General features: G+C 39.9%; 1 protein-coding gene across 3 annotated transcripts in view; it reads right to left on the reverse strand.

Moving 5' to 3' along the window:
- The window catches only part of USP45 (ubiquitin specific peptidase 45), a 52,042-nt gene that overhangs the window by 19,179 nt on the left and 18,691 nt on the right, over positions 1–14,172 (reverse strand). For all 3 annotated transcript variants that reach the window (XM_009320154.1, XM_009320153.1, XM_009320152.1), the window contains exons 9-10: positions 13,312–13,442; positions 1,003–1,090 (exon numbers count right to left, since the gene is read on the reverse strand). In XM_009320154.1, the coding sequence (XP_009318429.1) occupies positions 1,003–1,090; positions 13,312–13,442 (219 nt within the window). The remainder of the gene's footprint in view (positions 1–1,002; positions 1,091–13,311; positions 13,443–14,172) is intronic.

The following is a 14,172-nucleotide window of genomic DNA, read 5'->3' on the forward strand; positions in this document are numbered from 1 at the left end:
TGCCCAGGGAAGTGGTTGAGTCACCACCCCTGGAAGCATTTACAAGACGGGTAGATGAGGCGCTTAGGGACATGGTTAAGGGGGTGTTGGGTTGACGGTTGGACTCGATGATCTTAGAGGTCTCTTCCAACCTTAATGATTCTATGATTCTATGATTACTAAATGAGAGGGAAGAGGAAGTACGCTGGTCAGTACGAGATTTAAGGCCCTCCTTTTGAGGAGACTTAGAAAAGGCTATTTACCAAAATATCATCTGAAAAGAAGGGTCCAAGACTAAGCCAGGCAGATGAAATCTCATATGGTCAAGCAAGCAAACACACACTTTCTTGCATTCAACAATGCAGGAGGCAGAAACAACAAAGGAAAAGAAACAAAAAAAACACGTACAGGAACATTTTTAATATAATAACTGCTTATATACTTAGCATACTTAGATATAGATTTTAAGTAATGAAAAGCAGCACCTTATTTATAAAGCAAGTAGTTCTTCACACTTTCAAGAGATACAAGAAACTTTGCAAAATTTTATTTTCGTCCTATTTTTTTTCATTTAACTAGATTTCCGTGAAAATTGTGGACAGGCCCACAGCTAGGAGCTGTTCATTTCTGTCCCAAAGCTTTAAAATGCACTTTGTCAGCTAAATCAGAGGTCCTACTTCTACTTTCTTGACTCCCCAGAAGTCCTTTTTTTTTGATGCCTTTATTTTTTTTAAATAAAGGCAAACAATTCAGATTCCTAAAGTTATTACGATCTACTTACCATACTCTTTCTATTGCTGACTGAAACTTTCATTCCAATCAGCGATTTTAACATAGCAACATGAACATAATTAAATCATCTTTCAAAGAAGTCCTCATTTTTCTCAAGGTAACAAAAATAGCCACTCTTACTTCATTAAGTACCTCTTTAAAACATTGGGAACATGAAGAACATTGAAGCAATGTCTAGCAGTTCACCAAACAGTCAAGTAAGTTCTTTAAAAACACGCACAAAGACGTTACCTTTGTTTCTTCAATCCTCATTGCATCCAACAGATAGTGCAGAAGTTCCTGGCTGTCCTGCTGCTGGAACCCCTTAAATCGAGGAGCCCTATGAAAGAAGCGGCCAGAAATTTAAGTTTACCTTGGGAGGTTCTTAATGAGACACTGTCTACATCAGACACTTGTTGGCTTCCAGGGGTACAAATAGGTGCAATCCCTGTCGGACCTAATGGGGCTTTAGGAAGCTCCCGGTGTGGTTGCAATTACACCAACAAGGCTGCACTTTCATCTGGGTAGCATTTTGACCCTATTGGGGATGGCTTGACTAAAATACAGCTTTGCCAGTAGGGTTCCATCCGTGCTAGCAGCACTTCGCTGACAGACCACACCAGTACTTCTGTATCACCAAACAGTCCCAATGTCACGCAGGAGATCCCTGCCCACGGCAGGGGGGTTGGACTAGATGACCTTTAAAGGTCCCTTCCAACCCAAACTATTCTATGATTCTACGATTTTCAAAGTGCTTAACCTCCCTTGCTATCTCACCCTTCTCTCTACCAAGAAGAAATCTTAAATGTGCATAAAACAGTCCGTATATAGTAAACCAGAAACAGCACCACAGTCTGAATTGGAAAAAGATGAACTTGAAATGGAGGGGAAGTCACAAGGTTGTGCATCAAACAAACAAAGAAAAACTGCGGGTCAGAATCCAAGTAAGAATTTCTTAACTTTTTAAACAAAAGTATGTATAACCATCTCTTCCGAATGGCTCCACAGTCAATCAATCCAGTAATCTGCAGCTTACTGAACTGAGTGAACAGTCAATGAGTAAGATGGCAAACATGCTAAAAATAAGTAGCATCACATAAGCATATGGATTTCAAATGCTATTAAGAAAACATAAGAGAAAATTGTAATAATATGATATCCTGATATATGTAATTTACATTGCATTCAATTAGTCTTTTATTTACGCTACATTTCTTCAATTAATATTAGAGATATTGGAGGTAAATGCTCTAAACATAGGACTTCCATTCTAAGAGCATTGCTAATGAGAAAAGCCAGGGTTTGGGGTGGGGTTTTTTTGGTAGGAAGATTTAATCACTCTTCCGTTATCAGGTAGGAGTTACTCTTACAAAGTTTTAAAAGGACCTTTTAGCATTGTGAATTATCAACTCACATCATATCCACATCCAAACTCCGGTTCTACAGTCTAACAAACTGCAATACTTCACGGCTGAAATTCATATTAAAGCATATAGTATTACCAAAAGCAAACGAAACGCATCTTCATACCTAAAATGGGAAGAGCTCCGAACCGATGACACAATCTCTTCACAGTTGTTTCGATTCAGACAATACATCTGAATCCAGATTCCAAAAGCTATCAGGTCTACAAAAGCAGGTAATTGGCTACACATTGTCTGATTTTTTTCCCCCAGAGCTACTTACGGGAGTTGTATACCCAACTGGTTTTGAGAGCAAAAAAAAATCTGAGCTGACAGAGGTTGAAGTTTCACAAGTCTTCTGCGCTAATTCAAAGGAACCTTCCTGATTCACCCTCGTAACAGCCAAGTATATCAAGTATTTTGCTCCCACTGCATATTAAATACATAAACGTTACAAATTTTAGCTTTTTTTCAATTCCTGAGTGCACCAAAAAAAAAGTTATCTGGACAACCCATGGAAGATCATAAGGTATCCATACTGTTACTGTGATTTAATATCGCTACATTTCCTATCACCGCTAATTTACTTTACTGATCTGAATAGCCAACATTAAAAAGAAAATCCTGATACAATGCTATTTTCTCATGCTAATCAGGTTTAGAAGACAGGGGATAGTGTGGTCCATCCCATCAGAACTTTACAACCCTTGGTAAAATCTTTTAAAGTCTCATTTCCGTGCCACATCCGTAAGCACGGGTGGCACACACACCAGCCCCGAGCCCACCAGAACCGGTTCCTGCACGGCAGCCCCCCGCGGGGATTTCCCTGGCCAACCCCAGAACGGCGGCGAGCAGCATCTCGGGCTGAGCGTGTGAAGTGGCCTGCAGGAGAAAGCCACGAGGCTGCAGCTCCCCAGCTGTGATTTTTTGTGGGGTGAGTGATAAGCACTTCTTGTATAACCGCGTGCCACAGCCATCCTTTTTACAATAAAGTTGAATGAAGGAGGGGTTTTTTGTTTTGCTTTAGTTTTGAGATCCCCAATGAGCTAAAAAGCATTAGAGCTGCAACTGAAAAAGATACTGCTTCTGCACAAATAACAACATCGCTACCTTTTGGATGTGTGATACTGAACAACTGAAATTCCCAGATTACAAGCCCACCTTCTAGAACGTACTGGCTACTCAGGTTAAACAGAGATCTAAGTCACCAAAGACTACAACAGCTTCTTAACAAAAATAAAGGCATCTGCGTACTTCCAAACTTTTTCTCTCTAGAAACTAAAAGGCTTGAAGGAAAGGGTCTACGTGCCTTGGAAAATACACATTTGGTGTCGCCCTCGCCCTCTCAGACTACAGCCCCCTTCGGGCTGTCCTCCTCCGTGGTGTCTGGCCACAGCACCAGCAGAGACAAGCCAGCTTGCGAGTCAGCCCAAGGACGCAGAAGGGACGCTGGCGCTGGCTGAGTTTGTACCGTTACGCTTCACTATGCAGGACAAACAAAAACCAAGGGCTCCACGGGAAAGGCAATTCTCGTAAAAAGACCACCAGCAGCATCCACATGAGCCTCATAAACCAGAAGAGGAAAAACCGCTGTTTCAGGCTACGCTACCATTTACACCTGTGATGTTTTAGTCAACTGCACAGGGGTAACGTTGCATCTGTTCATAAGCCAGGCATTCAGTCCTCTCAATCACTGCTATGCAAAAACTGGAGATCCCTTTGGTACTACTCACAGCATCTCAACATACTCTAAAAATCATATTTTGCCGGCACAGTTTACACAGAAATTACAAAATACACTTCTGACTATGTGGATAGATCCTGAAGGGGTTATGCTTACTAAGATAACCATAGCTAGAAGGTTTCTCGTAAACAATTCAGATCTCCAGCTTCCTGCAACCCCAAATGAGACCGTGTAAATATTCACTATTAACATACTCCTATTGACATTGGCTGTAACTGGCCAAACCATGCCTGTCTTTCCAGACAAGTCACCCTTTAGATCTTTAATTAAAGTCTTGGACCAGTTCATCTAAAATGGGATTGGAAAGGGTGGGTTTTTTTGCATTTCCAGTAGTGCCGCCAAACGGCAGCTGTGGCTCTCGCTGCACACTGGGAAGAGCACAAGCAGGCGTAGCCACGTGCAACCCTTCCAAAATCTAGCACAGGAGACAACTGGCTGAGCAGGGCTCAAACAGGAGTTTTAGCAAACTGGCAGAGCAGCCAGAAAAACCAACCACTTACTGGGTTACTCAATTTTATTAAGCGCGTGTTGAGCCAGTTTTCATTTTCAGCCTCAGACTGCATGCTCTGGCTAACCAGCGCATCGAGCTGTAAATACCTATCAGTATTTTCTCAAGGCACAATAATCTTACTTGCCCAGCCACGCTCTTCAGCTGTTCTAGGGTTCCTGAAGATGCGGTTTCTTTCCCACTCATACACTAAACTGCTCAGGTTTGCTTCAGAAATTTGCGCTCATGGACAGGAGAAATGAAAGGCGATCAGAAAACGCATCAGACGTGCGACGTGCCTACAACAGTGAAACTTAAGGCCAGGCAAGATGTCAAGATGCCAGGCTAGGGCACAGCAGCCCCGGGCTACAGGCAGGACAGTGATACAAGGGTCTCAGTTCTGAACTGCTCGCTGGAGGCGCTTTGGGATGTAACTGGAGAAGGATCTAAGGTGACGAGGCATCTAAGGTCAGCGCCTAAAATTAAGTGGAATAAATCTGGACCTGCAAATGCAAAACAACATGTTCACATTTACAAATATGATACTTTCACACTTGTACTTCACATCTACTTTTTGACACAAAGTTGACAATACCACTCGTTAAAAATGATTTAATGACGCTGCTCTGCTATGAGGCTTACTATAAAATCTGGAATCAGCAGAGTGGGAGATATTTTTTAGCGTTCTTTTTAAAGCTAAATTTTTTTTTGCATGTGCAGGTCAACCTAAAAATTAATTTCAAATTTTAAAAAAATCAATTAATTCAAACTTGAAATGCTCCTCTTAAAAATTAAATATTTTGGTTTAATATTATTAAAATGCAATTTTTTGCTTCGATTAAAATCAAATGTTTTATTTCCAATTAACTTGATTGTAAAAACTAAATACATTCTGAAAAGCACCGAACCTTTATTTCTGATCCAACAGAACACTCAATACACATTAAAAAAATAAATAACTTATGTACCTGTGTGCGCATGTTTACATGCATGCACAGTTTCACTTTTCAATTTGCTAAAGCAGTTTTCTCATTGTTTCTTTCATTGAACGGCCAGGAATCTGAAAGAATCTTTTTTTTTTTTTAACCCAGATGCCGAAATCAGTTCAATGCTGAGAAATCTACTTAGTTAGCCACAGTATTATCACTAGTTTTATTTATGAGAAATTTCTTGTTTTCCTGAGACAGTGGGAATCAATGGGCATATTCAGCCTATCTCCTTCAATATATGCACAATAGCTCCAGTGTATAGCGAGAAAACAAAACCTTGCATTTACACAACCTGGATCCCAGTACTAATAGGAATTTACCTTTTTTTTTTTTTGCCACAGAGGCAGGGCCAATGCAAGAGACATTATAGTAAAAAGGAAGAAAAATGAGTAATTACTTGCCAAAGAAGCAAGCAAAAACTCCATCACTGTTCCAGGAGTTTTTTTTCATTGTAGACACACCCCAGAGCTGGATCTTCAATGAAAATCAGAAAAAAGCCCCACACATACTTTTCATTACTGTTTATTGTTTGCAGTGTAACCTCGCGCTGATGAACACAGAATAATCATTTCAGATGAAAATTAATTTACTAAATGATATTCCAAGGGAAAATAGTTTACCCATATGTTCCACACCATTTTATTAGCTTAAATGAAAGGAGGGAAAAATGAACTCGGCCATGGCAGTTTTCCGTTTCTCTTAATCTTTCCTTTTACTAGCACGCAGCGCACCTACGAGGACAAGGTTATTTAGGCTTCTCTGTGCTTGTACTAAATCCTCTTCCAGCCTCACATAAACCTACATGCTTGAATTTCAATGGAAACAAGGATGATGGGAATGTAACAGCTACCACTTTAAAAGTGAAGTGGCAGAGAAAGTGACTTGTGAAGACGTTATGTAAGGTTTGAGTCATTCACCCGGGCTGACAAATGATGTCATTGGTAACACTGCTTAACATATAGTTAATCTGTCATTCATGTACGTAGCATGCTATGTAATGTTGTATATAATTCTAAATATCTGGTGTTCTGTGGAAAAATCAGATTAGTGCACTTGTTTTTGGGGGGAAGCCACAAAAGAAAACCAAAAAACAACAATAAAAAAAAAGGAGGGAGGGAGGGAATTTCACACCACACAGTGCGTTTGCTGGAAACCTCCTACACTTATAAACCAGTATTAGGGGGAAAAAAAAGGAATTAATCCATGCTGATACACAGAAATCTGACAACTAAAAGCCGTGCACTCTTGTCTCCTTGAAAATATGCTTCAAGCGAGATCCTTGGCAAAAGTGGGGGACTTGAAGATGGTTGGTTGAGTTGACCGCTCACAGATGTGCTGACATATGGAAGCCAGTGCCAATGCGATACAACCTGTTGTACAGTGTCAGCAGGATAATGACAGAACAGGTTGAACTCCTGCTAATGGCCATAAGTGGTGAAGGACAACTGTGACATCTACATGCATACTACTTATCTAGCTTCTTGCTACTCATCTGGAGACCAGTTATAATTGCTTGACTATCAGTTAAAGAAATACTCTTTCCTGATGATCTACTTCCTAGAATGTTTTAATTACAAAAATTATATCATAACATAGAATTTTAAAGGAAAAAAAAACCCAGTCCTCTAAGCATTAATACTTTTAATTCCTACCTTATATTCATTTGAGGGAAATTAAGCTATCCTTCAAAAGCAAAATCGGGATACAATTAAGTCATTCAATCGTACTGCACAGAACCACCACACCTTTACTGTCTCTAATAAAAATCCTCTCAAAAATCATCCTTTCAGTAATTACTGTTTTTGAGCAGAAGATATCCTAATACCTTGGAAAACTTCAGAAACAATATTAAGTTCTTGGAAATAGAAAACAGAACATACTATTTGATTTTTGCCAGTAGTGCAAAATGCAGAGGAACCCCTTTGATGCTGCAGTACCCTATAGAGAAGCAAAGTAAAATGTTTACTTAATGTTAGCCTGAAAGAAGAAATTCTGCTTATCTGCGGATGATGTTAATCTCTCAAGACTGATCAGTTACCAATGAAAGTTACAAAAAAGCATGTGAAGGGCCATTTTATAAAAGTTTCCAGAATTCACAGGATTTAGCTTTCTCAGTGATACAATAAAATATCTATTCACTGTCATTATAGACTAGCTAGAATGAAAAGTTTTGTTCTTCCTAAAGCAATCGTTCTCATTAGTGATCCCAAGTTATATGCGGCACTATGACAGAAAACAGAGCAAAATCCTACAGCACGACTAATCCCCATGATTAATCTTAACTCAAACCTGCCCCACAGACAGCAGAGTTCCGCTACTACGAGGTGCTTGGTAGGAAAAAACCCAACCAAACACAGGCTCGTCCCCACATGTAACTCTAATAAATAACAACAGGCATGCCTGTCCTATCTTGATGGCACGGATAGACAAGACTTGGCTCTCCTTTGGACGTGCTGGTCAGCCAGCACATCTTCTCTCATCTTTTTCTGCCTCACCTTCCCCAAAAAGAGAAAATGAGGCACCCGCGCTTTCTGGCAAAGCACCAGATCCCTGGTACATGAGCAAAAAGCACTTGTTAGAAGTAGCTCTGAATGGACATAACAGCTGACGTGCTACAACGGAGCCATTTCCCACTTGACCATCAGAGGGAAAATACGGCTCTTTTTCCCGAGTAATGGAAATACCTGTCTGGGGAAATTTCTTCCTGACTACCAGCTGGTAGCCAAGTGAAGGCCTTTATGCATGAGGTCTTGTGTCCCTATAAAAAAGTTTTCTCTTTATATGGATGTCTAATTCTTCTTTCTTCCTTTAAGTCTTGCTAATGTTTTCAACAGTGCTCTGTGACAGCAAGCTTCACAGGTTAGCTCTACAGAATGTTAAAAAAAAAAGACTTTTTTTTTCCCCTGGCTCTAAATCTGTTGCCTTTCAGTTCCACAGACAGCTCCTTGAACTCTTATGAGGGCAGTTAAACAAGCACAGCTAATTTATCTTCTATCATTTATTGTCTTCTCTTGCTGTCATGCCTCCTTTTCACGTCCTCTCCTGTCCAAACTCTCAATATTCAAGTCGCTCTTGACATGAAGGTTTCCTATTTTTGCTACCTCTCCCTAAAGCTCCAAACTGACTTTATCTTGTAATGCTCTATTCTGGTTAACCTGAACATTGCTACTGAGGATACACCTCCACTGTAACTAATGAAATTACTGTTTTCCTCCTTCATTGTATCTACAAACATTGCTTACGTAGTTCACCAATACCACACACATTGCAAATACTTGTGTTGTCCAAAATGCTGCACAGGTCTTCCTCCTGAGTGGAAGAAGTGAAGACAAAACTCAGGAACAAGTGCAGATGATTCCTGCCAATGGACAATACTTGTATATGCATTTAATCTACTTTGCACCCTTAAACCTCATCCATCCAGCTTTCTTAAACTTGTTCCTAAAATTAAGGAAACTCTGACAAAGTTAATTGCAATAAAGACGTGCGATCTCTCAACTGCTGCTGCGTGGAGAAGATTCAATCTCCCCTGTCAGAGAGCCCCTGAACATGACGCAGCACCGTTAGCAACGCACGTGGAGGCATGACAGGGACCCAAAATAATCCCCCATAACTGGCTAAGGAAACATCAACCATGTGTTCTGCTGCTATTATCTTTAAATGGTAAAAGTAAAATGGGAAAAATAAGCAAGTTGGAAATCTTTTCTGCAAAGAGATTTTTCTCTACAGCAGTATTATTTTAAAAGAAAAGGCTCAAAGAGACTCCTAATTAATGAGAAAAATCCTCTTTCCTTCACTCCTTAAATCTTGTACAACATTACCTCAGTTTCCCTTAGCATTTCCTCTCAGAAGTGATAAATGTGGAATGCTCCAAGCATGTTTAGGTTTCCCTCCAAAACTAATTGCCTATGATCTCTGTTCTGTCTGCCCCACATAAACCTCTGTCTTGAGTTCTACTTTCTGCACCTGAGAAGGAAGAATGAATACTCCTTGGGGAGGGAAGACCTATGTTTATTTTGTGACCACCAGTAAAATCTTCGTTAGGCAAGTATTTTTTTCCTGCGTGTTCATGTAGCAATATAATACCCCTATAAATAACTATTTGGTGGAGGTTTGAAGCAGCTAAATCCTCTAACTACTTTCTGGACTCATCACTTATATGCTGCAACATTTACTCGCTACACAAATCTAAGCTTTCTTCCACTAACAAAATTATTCAATCATAACAAATAAAGGAAATAAAATTTATGTCCTCTTAATACATCAGCGTTGCATTAGTCACTAAGTCTCCAGATAAGTCAGAAGTCTGCAGTCCTGATATTCAGCATAGTGGAAAACCAACAGAAGGGCCCCGTAGCTATGCTCACAATCTGTCCTCGCAAAACATCTGACAGCTGCAACACTAACAAAATTAACAGTGGATGAATTAGTACCAGACGGTAAACAGTTGCTATAGAAAGACTCATCCATTTCTTTTCTTCTTATCCCCTTCTTCAACCTGGCTACCCCACCACTTGATAAAATTAACACTCAGTATCATTTTTTTCTTTTGTTATTTAATAAAAAAAGCACCACAAATACCCTTTCATACACAAGATGAACTTCACGCCGTGATCTCCCTAGACTCTTAAAGATGCAGTTCGCAGTTGAAAGGGCTGTGTCCCAGTTCTCCTATTGCCCGGTTCAAATGTGAGCATTCAAACTCATACTGCAACATCTGAAGCAGGTGGAGTCCTGTAGTCCTACAAGGACGTCAAAAAAAGCAACTCTGGACATCAAATTCAGAAGTGTTATTCCAGCACTGAACTGGAAATGAGGGCAAGTGTCAGGTGTTAAATTATACAGCTACTTTTACTGTACCTTGTATCAACTGATCCAACATGAAAATACGTCACCGTTCAGCTAGGAGATTAAAAAGCAAAAAACCCACCCAAACTCATCAATACCAATTTAATAAAAAATGGTATGTGTTTTTATGTATATAATCCAGTTGTGTCATCAAGGAAAAGTAACCATTTTTGAAGGATCAGCCTTCTGCTACAAATGAGAAAAACGTTATTAGGAAATTGCTGTGTTACTTTTTGGCTAGATAGCATTCTGTAACAGTCCTGACAAGTAGATAGATCTAAGTATATAAAGAAGAGCAGCATACCATCACCTGCTGACAGCTTCAGCATTTCAACCATTCACGTTTGTAAGAAGCCTAGTAGGATTTGGAAGTGACTATACTAAGTATTATGTAAAATGTCTGTATTCTGCATGGCCACTCAGTGTGCATGTCCCTGTTTTGCAAGCTACAAGCGACTACTCAGAATAATGCTATGGTAAAGACTGAGACTGGGACGATAATTCCTGGGTCACTGAGTCCAACTCTTGATATCATAGACAAGTATATCCTATACTATCTGCACAATATGCTTCATCAATTCTTTACTGAAGAAAGGTATGGTCATATACTGTAGACTGGGACTGAGACAGCAAGATCTGTGATGGGGAAAGAATAAATTAAAAAAACCAAAACAAAACAGGGTTGCAACTGGAGTCAGCAAACTTTTATGTAAAATATATAAAACTAAAATATTATTATTAGAAGTCCTTCCCCATGCCCTTCTCCCTAGTAGTTAACTGACTTGTCTTTCTCTGACATCTCTCTCTGAAATACAAACTTTTTTTTTCCTGAGATTTAATCCTTTTACACATTCATCCTGTCATCTCTTTAGGAAAGACGCTGTTTGAACTTTACTCGTTAAGTAAAAAGAGTTTGTGCTAATGCATGTGAAGACCACAAGTAGTGCATGCCTTTAAGATTACTTTATCAACACGACTTCTTGGCAGGATTCAAAAAGCAGTTTACAGAGAATGCTGCAGCAACACAGACTTCTTCCTAGCTGGGACTCCTGCAGTCTTGCCGTGCTCTCTCTTTCATTTCAGCTTTGCTAAAGAGTAGAAAGCCAACTTGAAAAGATGAAAAAAGGCTTTGTAAAAATGGCATGACAGAACACTGCATTCATACTGTTTAAGTTAATATATAGTAAATGTATTCAGTTTACAAAGATAAAGATTTCCCATTCTCCTACTTCCACCACTGCAGACTGCTGAATTTGCTGAAATTCACCCTTTCTTCTTTCTTGCTTACTCAACCATCAACAACAAAATAATCAAAAGACCAAAACCTTGTGTCATACCTGTGCAGCCACTTACTGCCCCAGAACACCTAATTTCTTGCTAACAGGATGTGGCTGACACTTTTGTTATCGATACTAGAGCTAGTAAAGGATTTATATCTAAGTTGTGTTCTGCGAGGCTAACAAAAGTAAGAAGTAGGGATGAAGGCAAGAGATGGCAGAAGCTGACAGATACACATCTAAACAGCAGAAGTCTGCTGCCCACATTAAAATATGCTTCAATTTTAGCTGATAGTTAAAGTATATGCCCATCTTAAAGATCAAAAAACAACAACAAAAAAAAGAACAACTAGACATCTGAGATTTAATACCGATATATTGTGTAGCCATCACTTGATGACTATACAAATACAAACACACACACACACAGAGCAGATACAAAATAGCTATCACTTCAAAAATATCATGCCATCTGAAGTGCACTGCATCGTGATTATTTTACAATGAGTTTGCTAAGGTGGGCTTCAAAACATGTTTTACAACATCTCTTCCCTTCTATCCTTAACACTTACAGAGAAAAAACTATTATTCCTATTTAATCATTTCCCTTCCATTTCTCGACCAAATTTTGTTCTTACAATCACATTTTTGAGTCAGCCCAAAACAGGAGGAGGAGTGAGGAAACAACATATTTTTCCTCCCTATATATTCTTCCTCCAGGTAGGTAATGCTAAACAGCGAATACTGCTCTTTCACTCAAAATCACTGTAAGGACACTGTATACACATTTCCTTTTACAGCTCAAAAGAATCAAAAGGAAGTCAAGTACAATAGAAAAAATAAGTTTCTGAAGTTGAATTTTGAGGATAAAGAAAAAGTAATAACTGATTTCTTTATCAGAATTAAATTGTCTCTGCTCTAGTCTAAAAGCTTTTGTTTCTTTATACCATATTTTAAACGCATGCTTGCCCAGTGAGGTTGCCCTGGAACGCCATGGTAGGAGGCTGCAACTTTCCTCCTAACTCTTGCTGCAGAACGCTTAAATTCCACACAATAATATTGCAGCAAATAAATTAACATGCATTATTAATCATTCTAAATGTGAGATTCAGCTATATCATCCTCCACTTACTCTGCTTCTACAGCTTCTTTTACTTGTAAAGCCAATATTTAAATATTTGTATCAACTTTTAAATAGGTCTTCTACAGGTGTTTTTAAAAGCAAGATTGTTTGCATCATAATTGAAGGCACCTACAAAGCACCACTGTAAACGTTTTCCACATCAAGAAACAAGAATTTCTTTAGGGCTTGTAAGCTCTTTGCAATCTGGAGCCATATGTCATTTCGGTACCACTTCAAGTCCTCACTTGTTAGACCCTTTTTAATTTTGAATTGATGCCAAGGGCAGACATCATAGCAGAGGTTTCCCATTTGAAAGCTTACCCTTTTTTTCAAAATACCTACATACACTTTGCAGTATTAGCACAGCTTTATGCTAACATACAACAAAACCTGAAAGGTAATTCTATTTTCTTCAGTTTTACCATGCCCTCTTCTGTCTCCTCACACTCAGTTCAAAGCCCACTGAAAGTCAGTGGTTATGGACTGAGCCATACGTTTCATGAAGAGCAGGTACAACCCTGGAGCACAACAAGGAGCCCTGCAACTTTAAAACATGAAGACGACATTTTCTGGACTGCCCGGTAAAAATCTAATGGCACCTTAGAAAGGACAAGAGACATGGCACACTTAGAAACATATTACTGGAAATTAAAAATAAACAAACAAGTAAAAGATACTGACAATACGTACTTTTGACAAAGCTGGCTGAACAGCACTTTGGGAGAAAGAGGACCTTTTCCAGCCTCCCTCATGCTGTGAAGGAACAAGAACATCGCTGAAGTCAAGGGTCCTGGGCTGGAGAGATTTACCACCAAAGGATCCTTCAAAGAAAAGGTAAATTGCACATCAGATTTCAAAGTTAATGACACACAAGACTTATTTCAAGTTAGTACATTTGTGTCAAAGAGCAATGTCGCTTTCAGTCTTAGAGTGTTTTGCTTTTTTTTTTTAAATGTTGATGTCACTACATGATTGAAATAGTTGAAGAGAAAGCTTATTATTTAAGCAGTAATAGTTGCAAAACCAAATAATTCTTGTTGAGCAAATTGGGTGGTAACCAACAGCTTTGGAAACGGGCATGTCGATGAGCCAGTCTGATTCTCACAACAACAGACTACCTCCTTTATTACCTGCTTTACTCTTACTCCCACGTGCACTGAAATTCAGTTGGAGAGACAACGCGGGCAACCTCCTCCATGGGCCAGCATAAGATGGAGCTCAGTGGCAGTCTGTCTACTCAACCTTAGGGAAGGGGTGGCCAGCTTCTCTGACCTGTGAGCCGCACACCGAAATTTCTACACATCCGACAGCCACAGAAGCACACCCTGTTCCTCCGGGAACCAGGCGCCCAGAAGGTACCGGCAGTGGTTCGCAGCAGGGGCTGACAGCAGACCCCACAGGTCTGCCGTGTTGGCGGGGCACAGGCACGGGGTGCATCCCGCACAGCCCCTCCTGGTGTGAGATTCACCCCAGCCAGCAGGTCCCCAGGCTGCAAGGAGCCGGCCAGCAGTCACCCGAGCCAGTCTTAGAGCAGGAGACACTCCTGCACTG

This window comes from Pygoscelis adeliae, unplaced genomic scaffold, assembly GCF_000699105.1.
Source record: "Pygoscelis adeliae isolate BGI_AS28 unplaced genomic scaffold, ASM69910v1 Scaffold41, whole genome shotgun sequence".
Classification (NCBI taxonomy): Eukaryota; Metazoa; Chordata; class Aves; order Sphenisciformes; family Spheniscidae; genus Pygoscelis; species Pygoscelis adeliae.